At 40.3% G+C, this 25,439-nt stretch overlaps 1 protein-coding gene and 1 long non-coding RNA gene across 3 annotated transcripts in view; both read left to right on the forward strand.

The window, feature by feature from the left end:
* Positions 1-23,485, forward strand: part of LOC141764321 (uncharacterized) — a 254,565-nt gene extending 231,080 nt beyond the window's left edge. Inside the window, exon 2 of the long non-coding RNA XR_012593251.1 lies at positions 22,283-23,485. This is a non-coding gene — a long non-coding RNA (uncharacterized LOC141764321). The remainder of the gene's footprint in view (positions 1-22,282) is intronic.
* On the forward strand, positions 4,774-23,485 carry ednraa (endothelin receptor type Aa). 2 transcript variants are annotated; one of them, XM_074629418.1, is made up of 8 exons: positions 4,774-4,881; positions 10,435-10,956; positions 12,895-13,022; positions 15,737-15,935; positions 18,456-18,608; positions 18,853-18,986; positions 19,251-19,359; positions 20,599-23,485. In XM_074629418.1, exons 2-8 carry the CDS (start codon positions 10,480-10,482, stop codon positions 20,734-20,736), a joined length of 1,338 nt encoding a protein of 445 aa, XP_074485519.1. In that variant the 5' UTR covers positions 4,774-4,881; positions 10,435-10,479; the 3' UTR covers positions 20,737-23,485. The 2 variants fall into 2 exon arrangements, with proteins under 2 accessions (XP_074485519.1, XP_074485520.1); XM_074629419.1 differs by lacking the exon at positions 4,774-4,881 and adding an exon at positions 9,158-9,461.
* Positions 23,486-25,439: the final 1,954 nt, after the last annotated feature.

A 25,439-nucleotide genomic window follows, 5' to 3' on the forward strand; every position in this document is an offset into this window, starting at 1 on the left:
CTCGCACTACGTGAACCCTAGCGATCATTGGTCAAAACATGGAGGCGACACACACGAGACTGAACGTGTTTGACAGCTAAAACCACAATATCACTATACTGTATATTTCACATGCTTGGCGGTAACGTTAGCTTAACTGTCCAATAGGAATTTTGCCAGCTCGGGGTCCGTTTTGATTCCCAAAACCAAACAAAAGCTCCCTCCATGAATCGAAGGCCCGGCCGATGTTGGTCCTAGTTTTCGCCCGACAACGGTCACATTTCTGTTTTCCAAGACGGGCTTCACCAGATATGACATTGTTTTTTTTTGTGCTTCCGTGGAGTTTGTGTTGGAGTCTGACTTGTGGTGGGGGCTGGTCATTTGTTGGCGTTAGCAGACATTTTTAATCAAACGTTAGCTATTGTTGCACGCTGTTAGCGCTGTAGCGGAGCTGAAAAGAGTAAAGGCACTCGCGAGCGCTCATGACGTCACATCCGTTAGATTTTCCCGGAAAAAACGTCCCGCATTCTTCACATTAAAAGCAGTCCACAGGCTGATAGAGGAAAACCAGAAAGTCACGGTAAGTCTCATTATCTAGGTTAGGTTACAACCTGTTCACACATTGGCAATAAAACTTACATACAGTCCCTTTAACAAAACCATGATGCTTTTTCTAACCTTTGTCCAAGTAGTTTTGTTGCTTAAATCGTTTCACAATGTTAACCACATGGCATTGTGCATTTCTGCAGAGATACAGGGCTGATTTATTAATAAAGAAATTTTTGGTTCAGAAACGTCGACATTCAATGTATCCCATGTCACCCAGTGCAACAGCGTGGATCATTGATGTGTTTAATGGTTTTTGGACAACAAAGGAGCTCTATGGCACAGAGTGGCTTTGGGTACACAGGAAGTACTTGTTAGTAGGATCAACTGTTTGGTTTTGGTCTTCTCAAGGGATTTGTTAACAATTAAAAGAATATAAAATATCACCAGCCTTATCTTTTAAATATTTTAAATGTATTGTACATGTTATATAAGAATTATTTTTTTATTTTTTTTAAAGTTCAATGGGCTTCTTTGGCAAAAAATAAGCCCACAAACATACAGTACAGCTTCCAATTGTGTCTGACTACTCTGACAGGTGCAAGCCATACAATGAGCATGTGTGTGTGCACGAGTTCAAGTGTCAAGAATAGACTTTGCTTAAATAACCCTTATTGTTATTATCTCATTATAGCACAAAAATTTAAATTCGATTACCCTTGTTTATGGAGGGACTATAGTGGCTCTATTTCTGGACGTTACATTTAGCTCCTCATTATATTTCACTGGCTGACGCAGCCTTCATACAGAAGGTCTTCAGCCCAGAGCAATGGCCCTATGGTGTGAAAAAGTGAATGTATCTCAGTGAACCACAGCAGTGTGAGTTCTGCTTCAGAAGTTGAGTAATCTGGTATTTAATTTTATAATTTGAGGTCAAGAATAAAAGATGTTTGAGGCGAGGCCCCATTAGTTACAATTTTCTATGGTTCACCTTGAGTTTTACACACAAATCCCACTTCATTAGCTTTTATAAATGTTAAGTATTCATAGAAAGAAAAGCATTGTGTTCAGTGGTTTCATAAGGCAGCCTCAGAGAGCAAAACAAACAGGCCAAATGCCCTGCATCAAAGCAGAAAACAACACTGCAAGCAATCAAGGGGAATAAGTGGAGGGATTAAGTGTTCTGGAGGGAGGAGGGGGGTACGGCTGGAGGTTGGTCCAATTAAAATAGCAACTGGATGTGATGGACAGTTGGGAGCAGACTGGGAGGAAAGCATGCAGAGGGTTGGCGGACAGGAGGGCACCTCTTGACAGACCGCCATCACATGCTACACACAGCCAGCGAGCATTTAGTGAATCTCTCAGCCACCTGTAGCTAAAAACAACCATTTCATCCAACATTCATGTTTAATCTCCACAACCTTTTCTTTTCTGACCAACTCGCTTCCTAAAAACACTGCTCTCACCAAGCACATGGATGCAGTTATACGGTGAAATACATTAAAATTGTCTGATATCAGATCTTTATCAGGTAACAAGCTCGAACAGAATAACATCTGGAAGTTCAACAAGGAAACTCCATCAGTCTCTCTTGATGGAGGTTTGTTATCTTCAGTTTTTGGCCACTTGGTTTTCACAGCTGTGTTTATGAGTTGCATGCCGCATTCAAATTGTCCACAGATGTTTTTCAAAACGTACCTGAGGTAAGGACTGCAAAGTGTTGATCACAGCTTCAGTGGCAGGTTGTGTTTTGGTGAGACTTACAACACCACGTCTCCACACTAATGTGTAGTTTAAACAGGATATACAAAGAGATATCTGTGTTTAAAAAATACCACAGGAACATCTGAAAGAGTCTCTTTTGCAGCACTGACAGATATGGAGTTATAATTATGCTCCAGACATTTTGAGCATGCACTCATGGGCTCTCTGATAGGGGAAAGCAAAGTGCGATGAGCTCTGACTCGTTTATCTTGCGTTTATCAGCGCGTTTAGGGTCCGGCCGACAAGAGCCAGATTGTAAGCAGGAATGTGTCTCGGCTGTAAGTGCCATGTTAAAGACTCCACTATCAGTTGCTGTCTGAGAGCTCTGTGTTGAATAGCAATTCATCGTTTTTACTGTATGGATTACACAGACTTTGCTTAGTAAAAATGGTTTTACAATCCTCATGCATGACTGCTTTTCACTGTACGGTTATTAATTGATGCCATTAGCTGCTGTATATTATAACACACTAGCTTCACTATAATGAACTGTTTTCTTCCCACAGTGTTACTTCATTATTTGGTCAATTGTGGTAATTCTGCTTTAGCAAAATTTCTTTTGTGTTGATAGGCTACCTGAAAAGTATGTTAGCTACTACAAACAAGTCGTCTGAATGTCATCATTAACCTGGTATAGTTGTGAGACATTGTGGTTAAACAGGCACCACATTACTGCAATTTGTGTTCTTTGCATTCAACACGATGATGTTCAAGTTGTCGATCACACTTCCCCCATCTATGCACAGCCTTACGTCTTCCCTAATGCCGGGAAGACTGAGTCATCCTTTGGAAGTGGTTGAGTTTGGGAACTGTAAGGTGAAGCCCGGTTGGAATGTGGTTCTGAGATATGAAGCAGCAAAGATGTAACATCCCTTCAGTGCAAAATACACCCTGCAAATGTACTTCAAGACAGCTGCCCCTCTAACTCTGGCTCTTCAGGTGGGAAATCGAGGGAAATAACTCACAAAAGACTCAATGGCAGCAATTAAAATTCACTTTATGTGTTAACTATGATGCTGCTGGTTTGATTTCCAGTTTGCACTAAATGGATAATATCTGTGATGTCAATAAAAACCTGATGTATTGCTTTAAGTTCAGTCAGCATATGTTCTCTTTTCAACTTTGAGTGCAGGCTGGTCTCATACACCGTTCATAGCTATACCTACGAAATGTAATGCACTGTAATTCGTATATATCCCACAAAGTCAATTTGAGTGTAATTCACTTAATCGTGAACCAGGAAATACAAATAGCTGCGAATACCACGTAGAGAGTAGGTCAGGTGGATGGGTGGGTAAAAAAATACTGGACTGTCGCTCAGGAGACTGGCGTTCGTACCCCATGTGAAACCAGAAGTCAACATGGATTTATTTGTCACGTAATTTCCTTACTTTAGTATGCCACTTCAGGTGTTATAAGACAAACCATGATCTTTTCCTAAAGCTAACTAAGTAGTTTCGTTGCCTAAGCCTAAGGAAGTTGTTTCATGAGAAGACGGAAGTTTATTTTGAAAAGACTATATGCATGTAACGAGCAGAAATTAACATGTGTTGCTGGACATTCGTAGGAAAATGAAAAATAACTTTTTCGTAAGATATCATACGAAATGTTGTATGAGAATATGCTGCTGAGTGAGATGTAAGTTTTATACAGCAATGACATGTTGAGCTAGAAATTGACTTTTCGTTGTACAGTAACTTGAGCAAAATCCAACTCTCTAATGAGATGAGAAAAGAAAGAAAAGACTTATATCTGCAGACAATTTTGACTGTTCTCATGCTTTAATGTTTGTGACCTTTGGTCTTGAGGAAGACGCAGTACCAAAGATAATCAGCTGAGAGCTCCAAGAGCCCAGAATTAGCGGTTTCCTTATCATAGCAAAGTTGTACTAAAGATAACCTCCTGTCAGTTTCCATTAAACATACACCTCCAGATAACTCGAGGCCAAAGTGAAGAAAGTTACAGGAACTTTACGACAGCCACATTCTTCTCGCGAACTTCTCCGCAGGCTCTTTTCATCAGATATCATCATCGCTGCTTTGACAATGCGTCCCTCCTCCTAATTAAAACAGTCTGTTAATATTATATTGATTAATTTCAGATGAAGTCGAGTGCTGGCACTAATCAGGCTATTATGAAAATTCCTCCATCAAGATTTTCTTTTCCTCTCATGCTGTAACTTTTTGTTTGTGTGGAGCATATGTCCCAAATTAATAAAGCCAGGCAGTATACTGAACCCTCTTCACTCTGTCACTGCTTGTCACAGTAGAATTGGCCTCAAACTTATTCTCTCTCTCTCCCTCCCTGTATCTCTCTCTTTCTCTCTCTCTCTCTCTGTTCTTTCTGTTTTCGCGCAAGTGTCCCAGTTAAGAAATTGCTTACATCCCACTCAGTCTGGGGCTGGATTGAAATTTCCCATAGGGTATGTACCAATATGCAGAGAGCACACTTCGACAGATGCCATCAGAGAACAAGCATATGAATTACCAGGCAGCCTGCCATCTTTGAGTTCAGACAGAATGGCATTAATACCTGATTACGATCCAAACAACAACACAACAACAACATGAAAGCCAAAGCAACTGGGAGCAGGTAAAGGTTTCATCATTTATATATTAATGGATTTACTAACAAAGACTCTACTACACCCTCAAAAGTTAAAATGTCATAGAAGCTGCCAACAATCAAGGGACTTTGGAAAAAAAAAGGGAGAGGAGGGGGGGGTAAGAAATCAGATGCCGTCAGCAAATCACGTTCCAATAAATTAAATATTCGCCACTGCTGACCATAACTAATTCAGAAGCCATGATAAATTCATGACTACAATTAAAGAAAACACGATCCCTTTAATTTTAAATGGCTGTAAATATTGGCATTACCCAATTAAGTCACATTTGACTGTAGGAAAGTACCTGCAAATGAACCATAAACACTGAACCTACAGTATATGTTCTGGGAGGAAGCATGAAAGTTTCATTCAAGTTAAAAAAAAAAACTTTAAGCATGGCAGTGTCTCATGGGGAATGTTTTATATCATTTTTACATGTATGTATTCAATGCATGATACATATAGATATAGTCATTATTTCTATTTTACAAAATGATTTCTTGAAGTAAACTTGAAGTATAATGGCAATATAATGGCAAAATAACAAAAATAATTCCTACTGGTTTATGTAATTATGGTTGTATGGTTTAGGCTGTAATATTTCTGCAAGCTCTGTATAACAATAATATCATTGCACGATCCAAAAAGCTTTTATCAACATGACTGAGTGGAAAAAAACTGTCTTTGCACCAGACAAGAATGACAGCATTAGTGGTTTGTTCAGATGCCGTGATCATTCCCTGACCATTAAAGCTGCTAAATACAGGATTGGGAGCATTTCTATTGCCTCTCAACAGCTCTCAACATGGCGACCGCAAGCCGGCGGCTCGTAGCTAACGGAGATACAATGGCAAAAGTTCTAACAGAGATAACAGTTAACCTGAGGGGGAATGGGAGGGTGGATGCTAAGCTTTTGCAACAATGCCGTCAGTTGAGGCGGCATTATCAGCTGTAACATGCCGTATGAAAGCAGTGCAGAGCAGCGGCCGTGATTAGCTAGCCAATGGGGCATGCTAACATGCACGAACATGCTCTAAAAGGCAACGCGGCCGCTCTGGCTATGTCCATAAAGCACTGAGAAGCTCTGATTACAACACAAGGGGGAGAGTGACTTCATTCTCTGCTCAGGTAGACATTACTCCTCTCTATTAATGCTCTGGATATCGTATATAGCACCTTTAAATAGCAGATAAGAAAATTGTGATATGAATCATTTTTGTAATGGTCACATACATTTTGCAATGCACAACAAACAATGTAATCCTGATGATGATATGTTTCGAAATGAGTTGACAAACAGCATATTGTAACATTTAGTTTGGCTGACTTGGTGGAACATGTTGCTTCATGTCAGCAGTTAAAGTCTGAAAGGAACAAATATGTTAGCGGTTAAAGAAATAAAGGATTAGAAACACATGGAGGGATCTCAGAGGATATTGAATCAACGCCCTCTGACACTGAAGGTCTCAGGGAAAGGAGTGTGTTTGTATATGTGTGTGCACTATGTGCGTATGTATGTACGTACCCTTACCCAGATTTTCCCTTCTTTAATCGTTTAGTGTTTCAGCTGAAGATGCATTCATGATTTTTGCAACATCTGGTACATAAATTAACTCTCTACTACTTACTAATGCCATGAATTTGCATATAATATTATATTATCATGAATAAAATAAAAATATCACAGTTTAATATCATTACATTCCTGTACATATACTATGTACTTTTTATAGCCAGCATTTATAACTATACTTGATATCAAGAAATAGTTCAGGCTGTTCTCATGCACCGTTCGCAGCAAATCAATTTGTATGTAATCCACATAATCGTGAACCAGGAAGTATAAAGAGCAAAAAGCGCTATGTAGGAAGGAGGTCGGGGTAGATGGGTGAGTCAAAAAACGCTTTCACCCAGGAGACTGCTACTTGTACCCCGTGTGAAACCAGAAGTCAATGTTGATTTATTTGTCACGTAACTTCCGTACTTAAAGGGACTGTTTGTAACTTCTTACACGTATAAATCAATCCGGGTCGGTGTCCCATGCGAACTCGTGTGTGGCTACGCTGTTCAGACTCAGACTCCAACACAAACTACACGGAAGCACCAAAACCGCAAAGTTATATCTAGTGAAGTCCGTCTTGCAAAACAGTGTTGGCCGCGGTCGGAGGACGCGGGGGAGACCGTAGCTTTGGTCTCCAGGGCCGGAGTCTCTGCTGTACTCAGCTCCTCAGCCTGCCTGCCTTCACTCACACACACACTCGTTCTCGCTCTTTCGCTCCACTCTCACGTGCATGCGTACACTTTTCACACTGCAGAAGAGTTAGTTTAGCTCTGAGAATATCTAGTGAATGTACAATGGACGTTTCTGCAGAAATAAATGTTGCAGCTCCTACAGACCAACAGAGGTTTCCAGTGTCTTGTGAAGTGACGGGGCTCCTCAGCGAGAAATGTTATCGTCTCCGACCAAAACTCCGATGTCTCCCCTGTTCCCTCCTGCCGCGGTCAGGAGGCTGAGGTAGGAAAAGCCAACACTAGGATCAGCAGTGATTCATGGAGAGACCTTCATCTGGTCAGCTAACATTACTGCCTAGCAGGTGAAATATAGAGTGATATTGTGGTTTTAGTTGTCGTGTGTCGCCTCACTGTTTTGAGCGATGCTTGATCATGTCTATGTAGAGCGAGCACATGCGTGAGCGCGGGCAACAGGACGCTGACTTTTGTTGAATTAACGGCACAGGTGTCACTGTTAATAAGCAATTTCTGATTCTTACTAACAGTCCCTTTAAGTTACTCCACTTTCTGAGTTATTTTAACCAAAACCACGATTTTTTTCGAAAACCTAACTAAGTAGTTTTGTTGCCTAAACTTAACCAAGTTGTTTCCTGTGAAGATGGAAGTTTATTTTGAAAAGACTGTATGTAAGGAGCGGAAATTGTCGCCTGTTGCTGGACATTTGTGGGAAAACGCATGAAAATTAGGAATAACTTTTCATAAAATATAAAAAAACGTTGTATGAGGATACTTTGAATAGTCAGGATCAATATTTAACGGAAAATTGTTTAATTGTTTATGGTGCTTGTAAATGTACCCAGTTAATATTGATAATTCTGTAATTTGTAATTCTGTAAGTTCATTTTGATGTAAAAGCAAAGCCCACAAAATCCATAAACTCACAAAGTCAAAATAAAATCACCTACTTACTGTCAATGGACCGCATCTAAGTTCCTCACGTATTTATCTATTTGCTTGTTTAACATATTCAGTGGAGAATTGGCCATTTTTAACAAATACATACTGAATTCTGCCAGGCAAGACGGATAAGCACAGGATATTTTTAATTGAGTGGTTTTCCCCTTTAAGCAGCTGCTGAGTCAGCTCTCTGGCGGTGGGAAAGACCGATCGTGGTGACTCCGATAGCCCTCTTCCTGATCTCAGCGCACATCATGATAAACGGTCCATTTTGGAATCCATAATGGACACTGATGTATGGAGCACTCTTCTCTCTTGACATTGAACTGTCTTCTTCTCTTTCAGGCATTTAGTCATCTCAAAGAGTGCTGTCTGTCTGCTTGCGTTGTTTGTTTTGCACGCAGGGAAAACAAATGTATTGGCTTTTCTAGGTGTTTTCTTGTTTTGTAATTCGGATGTTTGGTAATTGAAGGAAACGCTCATCTAGATTTCACCACTTTTTTCTCTACCTTATAATAAAGCTTGATTACAACACTGTATCTGAAGTTCACGTTTAGCAAAGTGTGATGTGGTCCGGCCACCAACGCAGCAGTTTAGTCTGTTAAAGTAAATGCAGTCTGATGATTAGCTCCTGCTTCCCGTCTCAGTTTCCCCCGTCTCTCTCACAAATGAGGGAAACGTACTGTAACATCACAACATGGACACTGACTTCCCGGTGCCTTCCTCCCTCCCATCTAATCTCTGCTGCCTCTCGTGTGAGGAAACAGTTGCATGTAATGTATACAAGACATAATGTGAGGCAGAGAGGGATTGAAGGAGAAGGTAGGAAGGGTTTAAGGAAAAGGGGGCAGATTGGAGGGGCGTTGGGGCTCCCAGATGCCCCTGTCCCTATGTGTGTGTGTGTGTGTGTGTGTGTGTGTGTGTGTGTGTGTGTGTGTGTGTGTGTGTGTGTGTGTGCCTTGGAGATGACTGTCAGCAGGCGGTGCCTCTGAGAGAGAGGAGAAAGGAGGTGGTGGGGGGGGGGGGGGATGTTTCCAAAGGGGGCCCAGTCTGTTACCAAAGGGAGGTGGAGATTTACTATCCCACCCAGTCAAAGTGTCTCACTGGTGCTCCAACACACACACACACACATGCAGAGATACACGAAACCACACACACACATACTCAGACATACTGCAAACTCTCCACAGGAAACTCTGAGCCATAATGCGAAGGCACCTCAGAGCAGACGGGTGCATTGCTCAAACCAAGTGGGATACGGTGCGGCTTTGATAGTGCGTTAATTACTCATGTGATGTGATACAGATGTCTGGGGGCTTCAGCCGAAAGTTTGCCTGACGGTTTCCAAGGGGGCCAGGCAGACATTTTAGAAGCGGTAGGTGAAAACCAAATGTATTTATTATTTATGGACGGATCAGTTTGCGTGCTGTCACAGATCCCAGCAGTGTCATGCTGATGCTAAACTGTGATGCTACTTGAAGGGCTGGCTGCTAAATAGTTCTTTGTGTACTTGGTGACAGCTGGGACTTTGAACAGGAACAACTCTGGGCTATAAGAGTTGCCTGTGCTGGGACATGATGAAAAGGGCTTCACTATCGATCTGACAGTTTGAAACTTTATCTGCTCTTTAGCAGGAGTTTGGTGGAATGAGTTAACTCTGATTTTGTCCAGAAAAGTTTGTTGTTTTTGCTTTTGTGTGGAGGCAGGAAAGGTGAAGGTATCTATATATTCAGAAGGGAATCCAAAGTATTTTGTTTGGCAGATTTGGATCTTCATCTGATTCTTATTTTTAACCTTTTTGTGCTTGCATTGAAACACATTGAATGGAAATCAGCCCTGCAGCACTTCTTTCATGTTAAAAAAAAGTGCAACTCTTTGTTTTTTTAACCACATGTCTAAACCGTTCTAAATTAGAAACAGAGGGAGAATGCAAAACGGAGGAAATCATTCGGTTGCAAACCCACACAAGAGGCTCACTGTGAAAACAGCATAAGAAGCTTCACCGTGGAGCTGCAACATTATTGACACAAAGCCGAGAGCTCCTTCTTCCAGGGACGACTGAGAGCGAACACGATGCCCAACGCGCTCTGCTGATGCCTCCTCCTGAACTGTGACTCTAACTAGTCCTGGCATCTCCCATCTGTGCCCCCTTGGCAAAACCTTTTTGAAGTCTCGAAGAAGTTGTTAAACTTCCTCACAGCTTTTGAAAGGACAAACTGACATGTAATATTCCACTTATCTGGAGGCAAAATGCGGAACAACCGGTGAAGTTTGCTGGAAAGTGTGTTGAGTGTGTGAAAAATAACCATTTGTTTTCCCTCTTGTTGTTTCTTTTCTTTTCTCACCAGTGATATATCGGGACCGTCTTTCAATCAGTGAAATCAAAGCACCCAATGTGTTCCATAATGGGCACCCCAGCTGTGCATATGTTGGTGCTAATGGCCTGTATGGCAGCCAGAGGAATGTGCCAGATAAACAGAGCCGAAGCAGAGGAGGACTCTCTCGTCCACTCCACCCTCCAGTCTCCGGCTTTCTACAGCACCGTCATTCCCAGCACGGGGTCCGGCCTCCACCTGGGGGCCCCGAGGGCCGACGCACAAGCTGTGGGATCTGGAAATGATACTGTCGTAAAGAGGAGGGTACGACCGCCGATGTGCGATTCAGAAACCTCCATTAGCGACTATTTTAAGTACATCAACACCGTAATTTCCATTATAGTGTTTGTGGTCGGCCTGGTCGGCAACGCCACCCTGCTGAGGATCATATACCAGCACAAGACCATGAGGAACGGGCCCAACGCCCTCATCGCCAGTCTGGCACTGGGGGACCTTATGTACATACTCACTGATATACCCATCAATGTGTACAAGGTACAGCTCTCACTCTGTTCGTGCATGTTTAATCAAAGCCTTGACCTTATTTTGAAATCCAAGCTGGTGAGTGCAGGTTCTCTGTGTCGATATGATGAAATGCAGCAACAATGGAGGCGAGACGAAGAGATAAAGTGGAATATTCCAGACGGGAAAAGGAGGGAAGTGGGGAAGGGGTGTAAGGGAGTGTGCAAATAGACGGGAAAGAGTAATCAACTGGACGCCGTTATCTCCCTCGTGTGGGCAGATTAGTGATGAGAGGAGCAGGGATATGACTGGCTTAAATAAACACAGGAATCAGGCTGGAGTCACACATGCCAGTGGCCTTGTATTGACCTGGGACATTAGTCACTGACCCTTATCTAGAGGTTTTATTTTTTTATATAAATCACTTGTGGAGTTCAGTTTTTTATTAAAGCCTCATTTATTTATCTAAATAAAAGTGAGGTTCAAAAATGTGACTAATGCTGCAGTGTAAATAAATATCTGTGTTTTTATGTGTCTCAGCCGGTCGTAATTAAAAGTCGGCTCATTTTATTCCTGTATTTATGAGCATTACAGATTTATGTATTATTTATTTATGTATTTTGTTTTATAGGGACAGATACTATGTATATTAAAAAAACTGAAAACAGCTATCCAATGCAAGTATCATAGTGTTTAGCAGATGCTAATTTGCAACACTTTTCCCTAGAAAGGCTTTTTATGTAAACAAACCCTTTACAGTATCAGAACTTACATTTAGTAATTATCTATGCTAATTATGAGTGTTTTCAAAAGACCTGCCTGTCAATCGATTTTTGGTGACTCCAACACTTTTGTTTTCTTTAGGACTACGGATTGTGACTTTAAAATATGAAGTGTTTAATGATGATGAATGATGCTTAGGGCTCCTGTCTTGGGTTGATTTATACCAACAAATAGTGTCATGCTTTGTATAATAATCAAGAATGATGGCAAAACGGAGTCATCAGTCAGCTTGATCTTGTGAGACGCCATTTTACAAGAGAAAAAAATCGAGAAAGCCACCTGGTTAGAATTAACTTTGAGGGCACAGCAACTTCGCAGTCTGACCAACACATGTGCACAAAGGAAACAGAAATCTTACCGCAGGGGAAACAGTTTATGCACAAACAAAGAAAGAGCCACGTCTACAATGTTGAGACCATGTTGAAGCCCCTTGTTCGCTTCCTCGGGGCTGTGACAGTGTTTCCAAAAATAATCCGCTACTTCTACGTTGAAAACAGTTTCCTCTCTGCTGCTCTTCTGTGCTCCTGGGAAACTTAAAGTAAACAATGGCAGGCCAGGAAGCACCGTGAGGTTCTTCCTTTGGCTTCAGCTTTGGGAAACCTGTTTAACGCAGTGCTGAAGGAAAAAGTGCCAAGACCACTTTGATGGAAGTCTCAATTCACATGACCTTGACTTATATTCTCAGAGGAAGTAATATAATAAGAGGTTGTGGAAGTGGCTCTCAGATAGTGGGGGATGACATAGAGAATTATTATTAAAGCTTGGCCGTACGTTTTGAGAGGCTGTATGTTTGCAGGAAATGTGAATGTTTCGCAAAAGTTGTGCCAAAGTTTTATCAGATGATGAGCTCCATATGGTCCGTGTCAGACTAAACTCACTGTGACGTTAAGATGACGCTGAGAGGTCTCTGATGTGCCTCGATCTGCAGTAAAATTGCCTTAAATAGATATTAACGACTGCATGAATCCAGTAACAAAAGTGAGATTAATAGTCAGCTGCCAAAAGACTCACAAAGACAGATTACTTCATTAAAATCATTTACTTTGTACTCATACACTAGTTAAACCAAACAGTGATTTAATGACAAACTATATTAGTGTGAAGTTTGAACAATAAATGTTGTTACAAATGTGATTTAATTCCTAAAGTGTTTATGTGACAGTTATTGTATGTGTTTTTTCCAACCAGCTCCTGGCGTCTCGCTTCCCATTTGACGACAGTGTTGTTGGCCTGTGTCTGTGTAAGCTGGTGCCCTTCCTGCAGAAAGCCTCTGTGGGCATCACCGTCCTCAACCTGTGTGCCCTCAGCGTGGACAGGTCAGCGCTTTCACACTCCACACACTGCTTTATAAATCACATCAGACACTGTCACAAGTTCAAGCAAAAATCCTGCTGTGTACACGAAAAAAGTGACCCAAAATACATTTTTATGATGTGGTGTTTGATTAAATATGAAGGTTAAAGTAGGTTTTAGAGAATCAATTCATGGACATTATAACTGGTTCTCATGATGGTGGTTTTATTTGTGTTTTTATCGTTCCATAGAGCAGTGGTTCCCAAATCTTTTCATGTCAAAGACCCCCAAACGGACACAAATTGGACCCCCATTTGATGAGATTTTGTCTTTCTGGATTTTTACTTTTAGATATTTTATTACAGAAAGTGTATGAAACCCATAACCAAAATAGGCATAAGAGAGAAATGATAAGATTGAACTTTATTAATCCCTAAGAAAATACTTTTGCCAGAGGTAGCTCAAAAATTACAACAACATAAGAATAAAAAACAAAACAGAGTAATAAATATAAAGTGTGTAAGAAGTAAAATGAACATTTGTGCCTAATAGAATAACAATAAAAGTAAGATAAATTTAGTAAATTTAGGAAACTAAAATAGAAAATAATATTGTGCATGATATTGAAAGTAATATAGCACATGACATTCTGTCATTGTGTTACTTATGGATGGAATTATAGTGAAAATAAATTATTCACCTTTTCGCTGGAGACCCCCTGGATGCATTGTAAGGACCCCTGTAACAGAAGAGACTTCAGAGACCAGGTCCAAAGCACACTGGAGCACACGGATTAAAGGCAATCAACTTTATTAAAAGACTTTAAAAAACGTTTCGACGCCAACATCAGAGTCAAACCGATCTGAGACTCACATCCTCTTAAATACTCTCCCCTAGTTGGGAACTGATTCAGCATAGACCGGAAAAATGGGGAGGGAGCAATAAACTGCATGTAGGCAGGTTAAACCATCATCATATAATAATAATAAAAAGAGAGAAGTAGAAGTAAATATAAATAGCTGTACATCCATGTACATGTATCAAAAATGATATAGTACTACTAGTACTTCTACTACCTCCCTATTAGGGGAGGTTATTTAAGAGGATGTGAGTCTCAGATCTGTTTGACTCTGATAAAGACGCAGTTGGCGTCGAAACGTTAGTCTTTTAATAAAGTTGATTGCCTTAAATCCGTGTGCTCCAGTGTGCTTTGGACCTGGTCTCTGAAGTGTCTCCTGTTACAAAATTGCCCTATTCTGTGAGCACCGGACTGGCCAACATTTTCATAGCTGGAAAAGAAGATACTGTTGCATAAAATTTGAGGAGGCAGTCAAATCATTGGGAAAAAATTCAACAAATTTAATTTTGGACAACGCCAATTCATCCATCTTTTCCTCAGCTCAAGAGAACATTGCTTTAGATTCATTTGTTTTCTTCTAATGTAATTTGTGTTATTATGAGATGCGGAGATTTTATGATTTGATTCCACTTTAATGACATGAAGACTTGATTATCTGAGATGGTGATCACTTTCGGGAAAGATCAATACTGATTGAGCATCCTCACTTTAAAGTTATTTATCTCTGCTCTTAAGTATTTGTTGCCCCTGTGTTCAAAACTTGTGCGAGCTCTTTTAAGATGCTCTTTACTTCTCTAATGGAATTATTAAAGTCCTTTGCAACATTAAGTGCATGATATATGCACTGTAAACTCTATATATAATGCTAATATTAAAAGCCTTATCTTGATAGCAAGTATACTGACAACTCCTTTTTTTAATAAGTACCTTAATAGAAATTCCTCGATGAATAAATGATGATTGTGAAGTGCTGAACCTCAGTGTCATCTCACTTTCTGCACTAGACACAACTTTAGAGATAAGAGGCACTGAAAAGGCTCCAAGGTTCAACCAGGCAAACATATTTAATGACCTCTATTATGAGAAAAAGACTGCAGCGCTGTACAGTTGTGTTCAAGAGCAGATGCTCACCATTTGTTTCCGGGAAACATATTTGTGTGTGTGTGTGTGTTATGAAAGTCTCTTTTGTATCTTTTCAATGTTGGAGGAAGAGAAAAAGGTGGATACATTACCACTTAGTGAAATATAAATGCCGCCATGTTGTTCAACAGAGAAATTCAAATGTGTCATGAAAAATATATTGTTTTTGCCATAAAATCTTGATGCATGCTTTTACTAAAACATTTCGACAAGTGGTTTCCATTAATGAAACAAACAAGCAAACAAGTATTCAGTGCGTGGGAAACACAAGCCAACAGACAGACCTCTCTGCCAACACGGGCCAGTCTGTTTGGAGGCTTCACAAAAAATATAAATATTAGATATTTAAAATAAACAATTGATCATCTCTCCTCATTAATTCTTCACATTTTGATATTCTTTGCTGACTGAGCAGTTTGTTGTGTTTGGTGTGCTGCCATGCATAAAGGAAATGCTGTTAGCTTTGTCAGTCAGGAGAGACAAAGAAAATGATGACTTTACTGATTTCTATTTAATGACAGAGCACCGACTGAAAGCTCCTGCAGCCAATTAATAAATAGTAATAACATGGTAACTGTGTTACATTTTATGCTTTCTCATTTCAATTTGTATCCCAGGAGTGCTATATCATGATCATTCCTGCCGCAGTAACTCACTATCCTCTATTACTTTAATCTAATCAATGTAATGTATCTCATCCATCTGTTAAGCCTGGATCCTATCCCTCTGTGTCCACAGATACAGAGCCGTGGCGTCCTGGAGTAGAGTTCAGGGAGTGGGCATCCCTCTGCTCACAGTCGTGGAGATTGTGTCTATTTGGTTGCTGTCTTTCTTCCTGGCGGTACCGGAGGCTATCGGCTTTGACATGCACACCTTCGAGCGCAGAAACCAAACCTACCGCACCTGCATGCTTGTCCCCAAGACTGACTTCATGGTGGTATGTTATCATCCCTTTCTCATCATTTTTTGGATAAGAAAATCGCTGTTTAATGCTTTTGTGTCCCAGTGTTTTGCTTGTATTGAGGCCAAGATGTGCTGCGTAGTACATTGTGTCAGCGTACTCATAGAGACACAACATCACTAGACCAATGAGATAGGAAACCCACCTGCATGCCGACTACTCAAAGTGAAAGTGCAAGTTCAGCTTTCCATTGTCTTAAAAGCATGTGTTGATTGTTTGGAGTCATTGAGTGTTTTTAATGGCACGCTGACGTGCTATTTTGGTTATGAAGGGATATATTTTTAGAACATGAACATAACAGTAAAATAAATCTCCTGTAACATTTCCTGCTTGGGCAATAAATAATTTAAAACCAACCCACTGATACCTTAAGGAGCTCTATACAGAATTCAGAGCATTTCTATTGCCTCCACACGACTCTCAACATGGAGCTGGTGGCTAGCAGCTAACGGTGCTAACAGCATGAACATTGAAAACAACGGCAACAGTGCTGACAGAGCTAAAAGTGTTAACCTAGGCGGGAACCGGAGGCTGGGCGCTGTGCTTCCGTGACTGCGGTGGGAACAGCTGTATGAGCGCAGTGCAGAGCGGCGGCCATTAGCTAGTGGGGCACAGAGAGACTCACATGCACTAAAATGCACACGCGGCCAGCCCGGCTACGTAAACAAAGCACAGAGACAGTGTTGCCAACTCTTTTCTAATGAAAGTAGCTAGCACTGGCTCCAAAAGTTGCTTAAAGACGCCAGATGTTATATTTGCATATTGGTGATGTCATCAAGGAATCATTTGCAAAAATATTAGTGGTTGTGTCGGCTGCCGTGCTGTTAGCAGAAGAGCCGTGGACTATAATTACTCTGAGCAGCATGCATGGGAATGGATTACAATATAATATTTCTCGCTTTGTCCCTGATGTGGATAAGTCGCTAAATTTGTCGCTAGTCATTTTTTAGAAATAAAGTCGCTAAATCTAGCCACAAAGTCGCCAAGTTGGCAGCACTGCACCGAGAAGGTTGGATTACAACACACACAGAGGGAGAGCGACTTCCTTCTCTGCTCAGGTAGACATTACTCCTCTATATCTTTACATAGCAAATTTCTGTTTGCTGCTATATTAATGCTCCCGTATACAGAACCTTTAAGTAGTAGTCCACCCAAATTCACCTTTCAAGTCAGTATTTGATACTAAAAATATTTTGAGTGGCGTATCACTTTAAGAAATAAACCTGGTCTACTTCCTCTCACCATGTGATTGTGGCCCTTTTAACATCCTTGGGGCACATAATTGATTGCAGGCCAAGTGCAATTACTGAGACCTGAAATCTGGGGCCTCAAGCTGAGCCACATGTGCGTATCTATTCCATATGTACAAACGTGGAGTAATCTGTCTCATATATCAGCAATGCAATGCTGAGATCTGAGCACAACTGACCTCTTTAACAGCATCATTTAAGCAATGGAATAGCACATTTTCTTTAAAAGATTTTCCCACCAAATTTTGTTTTGTTGGTACATAGTTTGGAGTGGATCTGCAAACTTTTTGCTTTTGCTTTTGATGGAAATTGTGTGATAATAGTCGACTTTGTAGGGTTGTGAAATTGTGGCATTTTTAAAGAGCATATTTTTTACAACCACAGAGAGCCGGATGGGCTAGAGGTGGTTTGTTTTTCAGACTTATTACATTATATGCCCACGTGTAGCACTCACATGGACTGCAGTGGACTGGAGTACAGGGGAGGTCTGGTGGAGGTTTAGATTTAATTACAAAAGCTTAGATTCTTATTACTTGGCTTATACCTGCACAAGACAAAATATTTCATCTTTACTTCTATAGTACAATACAAATTCACACATGATGTCTCATTTGGAGCTTCGAGGCCCACATCAACAGCAGCTGCCAAAAGTTAAAGAGAGATCCTCCCTCTACTGCTACATAATACAAAATTACCTGAATCTTTGAGAGCTGGTCTCACTAAATGTATTTAAAATGCTTATAAGGGACTTAGAAACAACCAGATCTGGCTGTAGATGTTTTAAATGCTGATGAATGTTTTTTTTCGATGCCTTATGATTCTGTAATTTGCTTTTTGTCTTCGTTTTAAATTGTTATGTTTGTTTTATGTCTGCAACCGTGTAACTGTGCTGCTGCCTATCTTGGCCAGGACACTCTTGAAAAAGAGACTTTTATCTCAATGAGTCTTTACTCTTGGTTAAATAAAGGTTGAACAAAAAAAGCACATGGAGGTGCAACAGGAACTATTGGTAGGAAATGGTTAATCACAGAAAATTAAGAGAAAGTTCAGGAAGATGGTGGAGTTGTGTGGAAGAGTAAGTGGATAGGGCAGTTCGGAGGATGTGTGAGACATCAATTGTGGTTTGAAAAACCTCACTCTTCTTTTTTACGGGTTTTCTGTTTCTTTTTTTAACTGCTGGGTCACACATGCATTTATTTCAGTTTAAATGTAACTTACTGTTTCACATGTGCTTGTTTCCCTGTAGTTCTATACGAATGCAAAGGACTGGTGGCTGTTTGGCTTATACTTCTGCGTGCCGCTGATCTGCACCGCCGTGTTCTACACTCTGATGAGCTGCGAGATGCTCAACCACAGGAACGGCAGCCTCCGGATAGCCCTCAGTGAGCACCTCAAACAGGTCGGACAATATTTCTAAATGATAATAACAAGCCCTTAACGCTAATAAACCTACATACGGTCAGGTGTTTATTTCACTAAAACCAAAAGAACATTTGTAATGTGACTATCATCTAATGCAACTTTTTAAAGTGGTAAAATGACTCCACATTGGCTCAGTCTCTTCTACGGTTTTAACATCTAACCCTACATTAAACAAACTTCATCATCTAATGGTGGAATGGATCTGTTGTTTCTCTCTACAGAGGAGGGAGGTGGCCAAAGCCGTCTTCTGCCTCGTCCTGATCTTTGCCCTCTGCTGGTTCCCACTGCACCTCAGCAGGATCCTTAAGAAGTTGGTTTACCAACAGGGCGATAAGAGGCGCTGTGAGCTGTTGAGGTGAGTTACTGGTTGAACGAACCCTCTTACACAAAAGTTACTTCAAGCTATACAAATGTACATGGAACTGTTTTTCTGTGATTTTGAGGTTTTTTTAAATATTATAGTTCAGGATCCTGGTCAAAACTAAAATAAGTTTGTATTTCTTATTTAAAAAAACAGTACATCATTCTGCCAGAAGTGTTTACCATTATGCTACCCTCAAATAGGTTTAAATGGCCTCTGTGGTGCTCCATAATAATAATTATAATCTTCTATTTTCAGCTTCATGTTGGTTCTGAATTACCTCAGCATCAACCTTGTAACAATCAACTCCTGCATAAACCCCATTATCCTCTACTTTGTCAGCAAGAAGTTTAAAAACTGCTTCAAGGTATAGTACTCTCCCACAGCAGATGGATATTAATGCATGTAATACGCTCTCACACACACACAAACACATGCACACACTTCAGATGTAGCCTGGCCAATAAAGCAAACAGTCCATGAGCAACATGGAAAAGCAGCCCGGTGATTTATGTATTCACTTTGTAGAGCTGAGGTCACACACTGCAAATGTCAAACGGACCTGGGCTGGAGATAAACCATGTCTCAAGTTTGCATGTTAAAGGATTTGTGGGAGGGGGGGAGCAAACAACAGAATAGCTGCACAGATAGAAAAACCTCTTGGTAAAAATTGCTTTGTTAAAGAAACAGTTCAATATTTGGGGAAATATACACTTATTTGGCTTCTTGCCGAGAGTTAGGTGAGAAGATCTAGATCAAGAACTCTCTTGTCTGTACAGTAAATATGAAGCTACAGCCATCCTCCGGTTATCGCTGCATAAAAGCGCAACTTGTCGAATCTACACTTTGCCTTTTGTACAAATTAAACAAATGAGATATAATATGTTAGATAGTCATTTTCAGAAGTGCTGGTAGGTAGATTGTCTTACCTTTGGACACAGCTAAGCTAACTGTCTCCTGGTTCCAGCTTCACAGGCTGTTAAAGGGACAGTGTGTAGAATTTGGTGTCATCTAGTGGTGTGGTTGCAGATTGCAACCAACTGAGTACCCCTCCGCTCACTCATCCCTTTCTAAGACTGTGAAAACGTGAGCCGCCGAGTGCAAAACCTCGCTCAGAAGCCATCCTTACCATAATAACATTACTTTAGGAGCAACGAAAGTCAGATGGCGCCTGGCGATACTACGGTTTTGCACTTTCACAAGCGAGTCTGACAACTACGGTGGCCTTCAGGTAACGTAAATATGCGAAAGTCTCTCTCTAGAGCCAGTGTTTGGTTTGGCCGTTCTGGGCTACAGTAGAAACATGGCAGAGCAGCATGGCGGACTCCATGAAGAGGACCCACTCCCTATGCAGATATGAAGGGCTCATTCTAAGCTAACGAAAACACGATTCTTCAGGTGATTATACACTAATGAAAACATAGTAGTGAATATTATATTCCATTTTTATTAATAGATCCCCAAAATGCTACACACTGCTCCTTTAACAGAGAAATATGAAAGTGGTATCAATCTTCTCATCTCACCCTCGACAAGAAAGCGTACTTCATAATATGTTGAACTATTCCTCTAAAATTTCTCTCTCTCTCTTCACATGTTCTTCAAGTCGTGTTTGTGCTGCTGGTGTTACTCTGACAACCAGCTGAGCAGCATCGGACCCATGAATGGTACCAGTATCCAGTGTAAAAGCCCCGAGCCCAACAACATCCACACTGATCGCAGCATCAGGAAAGACAGCGACTGATCTCTCACCAGAGGACTATTTTCAAGCTCTTCCATATACCCAGCGGCTTTTAAAACACAACAAATGCACACCCTGATATACATATATATACACACATCAACAAGTACTTTTTCAGACAATAAATGCACATCCTTAGGACCACTGAAGCAACAAACGAGCCTGGCAGGGATGGATTAGGAACTGGAGATAAAAGGAGCAATGGATGGATTTGGAGCACAATGCTCTGAAGTTGCCTGGAGCCCCTCAGCGGGCTAAACTTCCTAAGACAAACTCCTTGTATTCCCACACCCACGGACAGTGACGCTGTAGCGTGAGAGAAGAAGGGGAAGAGTGGGATGAAGAGGAGGAGGAGGACTCTTTAACAGGATGCAGCTGAACGGTAACTATAAATTACTCTCAATCAGTAGCAAAGCGTGCTATTCCTGTAAAGGGCAGCACTACTGGGAAGGATGCACAAAGCTACAGGAAGGAAAAAGCAGACTGCTCGCTGTCAGAGGGAATGATGGGAGATGAGTATGTGCTGTCCCCAGGAGTTCGCTGCTCATTGACGGTGGAAAACAGGAAAGCATGTTACCGACTCGAACAACAATTAATTTTCCATTAAACATGCGAGTGGTTGCACAGCGTATCTTACTCACACTCATTATTCATTGAGCTACTTTGTGGTATAATTAGAAGAACGGTTTGAAGTTCATTTGCTTCCTACTGCTTGACAAAAAACTTTTCTGGTTCATAAGGAAAGGAGGGAAAATGTCTCTGAACAGAAAGATGCATACCTTCATTGGAAAAAACACTATTTCTGTTTAATGTAACCACGATCTACAGATCGCTAAACTTCTGGTTGGTAATCCAGAAATGATAGATATCACAACAGAATCAAGTCCGGTGTCAGAATAAGCCAAAGTACACTGGCATAAAATCAAGTACAGGGTTGTAGGTTTTAGAGCGGATAAGGTACAACTCTGTATTTTCATAGCACATGTCAAGCAAATGATAAATATGATGTAATGCATTATGACAGGTCTGATATCACCATAGACCAAAAATGGACAGGTAATAGCTTTTTTTTCTAAACACTGTGAATTTCAACAAATATAATCAAACAATAATTGTGACTTTTATGCTTTTATAACCAATGGAATATGTATAGTGTCCACTTTTATAAAGTGTTATATTGCAGTAATAATAAATATTTTACTCAGACAACATTACCTGTGTAATGACATAGGCAAGTTTTTAATGGTGGTGCTAAACGCTCCACATATTAAAGGAATAGCTCGACATTTTTAAAAATACCCTTATTGGCTAAGAGTTTGATGAGAGGAGTCAGGTCTGTACCAGTGGGCTACCTCCAAGTCTGAAAAGTGAAGCCAATGCGGAAGTGCCTTAAACTTGCATTCTTTCTAACAGCCAGCAGGGGGCGACTCCTCTGGTTGCAAAAACAAGTCAGATTGTATAGAAGTCTATGAGGAAATGAGCCTACTTCTCACTTGATTTATTACCTCAGTAAACATTGTAAACATGAGTTTATGGTCTCAATCGCTAGTTTCAAGTCTTCTTTAATACATCATGATGATTTAGTAAATTATGGTCCCATTTAGAGTCAAATAGACCATAAAGCAGGGGATGCTTTAGGGCGTGGCTACCTTGTGATTGACAGGTCGCTACCACGGCATCGTCCGGTCTGCGAGTTGTCCGTGTTTTTATCGTAGAACTTTAACCCTTTCACAGTGTGTTTTCAGTTCATGGACGTTAATTATAATCTTTTTGGTCTCCTGAAAATGTCTTACTCAGCGTTCGGTTGTACTTATAGCTCCACCCTCTCGTGTCACTTCTGGTTGCAAAAAAACAAGATGGCCACGGTCAAAATGCCAAACTCGAGGCTTCAAAACGGCAGTCCACAAACCAATGGGTGACATCACGGTGACTTAAGTCCACTTCTCATTTACAGTTTGTCTGTACAATAAATATTTAGCTAGGCTACAGCCGGATATTGTTAGCTTAGCTTAGCATAGCATAAACACTAGAAATGGTTGGAACAGCCAGCCTGGCTCGGTCTGAAGGTGACAAAATCCACCTGCCAGCGCCTCTAAAGCTGACTGATTAACATGTTTCATCTAGTTATTTCAGTCCATATGAAAATGAAAGTGTGAAAGCAACAATTTGTCTTTTTTGCCGGTTAGCTACCGCCAAGAAACAAGGTATATTGTGTAATTACTGAGGTTTAGAGGAGCTATCAAGTGGATTTTGTTACCTTCGGACAGAGCTAGCTGTTACCTCCTGTTTCCAGTCGTTATGCTAAGCTAAGCTAACTGGCTGCAGACAGTAGCTTCATATTTAACAAGTGGTATCAATCTTCTCTTCTAACTCTTGCCAAGAAAGTGAATAAGGGCATTTCGAAAAAATGTCAGACAAATGTTTTTTATGTTGAAATCATATTCAGCCACCACAAGCTATACTGCCTTATACTATTTGATATGTGAATACATGTAAACCTGTGTGTGTGTGTGTGTGTGTGTGTTAGTGTGTGTGTGTGTGTGTGTGTGTGTGTGTATAATTACTTGCACTTCTTTAGTTGAAGTGTTTTGCACACTTGTGTACAGAAGAACCGGCGACATCTGTACAGTTATTATTTTACCACTATCCATTGGACCAATTTATTATAATCTAGAAAATGGAATTCATAGTTTGCTAATGTTTGTTGTCATTGATGCTGCTGCTTAAACCAATAAATCAATTTCCATCTCCACTGTAAGGTTTGAGGAGGTTTATTTCACCATCATACTGGTTTCTCTGGGAAGTCGAGGGGGCCCCTTCTGTTTTTCATCTGCATCTGTGAGAAAGAGGCGTCTGGGAGTGATTTGAAGCACACTGTGACCTGCTTGGCAACTGAGCCCTTAGGGTTGCTCATGTCAGCGGAGAGGATGTGAACAGCTTGGACGGTGGGAATTTGATACATAAAACTCACTTCTCATCTGTGTTGCCAAAAGAAGGGTCAAGGAAAGCAACGTTTGACCATTAGCCTACTTATCCGTGTTGTAGTCATATATATTTTGCTTATAATCAATGTCATAAATAATAAAGAAGTTCCTGAAAACTGAATAGCAATAATGCAAGTAGCTCTTGATTTTATGCAGCACAAACACATTTCAACTAGATTATTTAATATGACAAGCTTTTTGGGGGTCTAAATGCATTAAATAAAGCACTAGTTGTTTCAAGATTGTTGCAACGTCTTACAATTCAGTGTCTACTTTGCTGTGATCAAAAGTGTCATTAACCCAGGATTACGCTCTTAAACCTCTCAAAATGAGAGACAATTACCAGAGCCATGCAATCCCATATACAAAGTTGAAAAACACCCAAGACCAACAGTCTTCGGACGTTGGCCTGTTATTTGTTTTGGTGATAAGTCTCAGCCAGGTCATGAACTTTATGAAACAGGTCCATATTCCTCATATGAAATCATGCCACGATCAGGGTTGAGTAACCCAGAAAAAAACTTTGGCTGCTATATAGCATTTCTCGGTTTAATGAGTCAGAGAATAAAAAATAAATAAAATTAGGATGAATCATATTGGATCATATTCGTGATTTTCTTGGAAGTGAGGGAGAGAAATCAGAGAGTGTGAGAGAAAGTGAGGGAGAGTGAAAGTGAAGTGGTTTTAGCTCTGTGGAATTTGGTGGGAACCTTGTTTCTTGCCAGCGGTGAATTGAATAAAGCTCAAAAACAAATAATGAAGGATCTCAAAGGTCCAAAGTACCTCTCCACGCAGAGCTTATTCAGATTTGATTGTTGATACAGAAAAATGTTCAAAACCAATCAATGTTCACGACACAGACAATGGAAAGCTGCTTTACAAGGCATAAAAGATGAATGATGATTTCAACTTAAGCCTCTTATTAATATTCATTCACAACAAGATATTTACAATATTATAACAGTGAATCTTGTCTATTACTTTGCTTATGAGGGAACTAGTAATGGGAAAGGAGGATGCAAGCAAACAACATGCTTTTCTTTTCTAAACTAAATGTTTTTTAACTTAATTTTTTTACATGTGTTGTGTTTCTACTGCAGTTTGGATATCATACAAGCTCTCTGTGGTACTATTTCCTGTTTCAAATTAAATAATTAAATGAGAAATACAATATATTATATTAATTATATAAATCATTAAAACACTTTTGCTTGCCATAAAATCCCACAATTTAATAACTACAGAATCCATTTTAATTGTTGATCCAGTTACTTGGAAAAAGAAGTATGTGGATTATAAAAAAATTATAATTTGCTATTACATAGATAAATATTTTACAGTACCTTTAGTTTTCAAGATTCAGATTCGTGACGTCCCAGGAAGTGAAATCTGTCCTAGAATTGTTCAATTTCATATAATATTTTCATATAAAATCCAAATAAACAAATAGGTGGATGGAATCTGTTATATCAGCAGTGTAGGGAATGAATGAATGACTGTAAGCAGGGTGTAATACAAAAGGTAAGGCAACAAAAATATCAAAAGTTAGACGCTAAAGACATGCAAGGGAAGAGGAGATATCAACGGGACTGGCTGCTACTCTGGCCTTTATGCATGAGGCACAACAGGCCTTCAGGTTCAGCCACTGCAGACAGGGAAACAGCAGCAAACAAGCAAAGGGTTCATCATCACAATATGTTGCAAGTTCCTAAATTAATTATT

The sequence above is a fragment of the Sebastes fasciatus genome, chromosome 3 (assembly GCF_043250625.1).
Source record: "Sebastes fasciatus isolate fSebFas1 chromosome 3, fSebFas1.pri, whole genome shotgun sequence".
Taxonomy (NCBI): Eukaryota; Metazoa; Chordata; class Actinopteri; order Perciformes; family Sebastidae; genus Sebastes; species Sebastes fasciatus.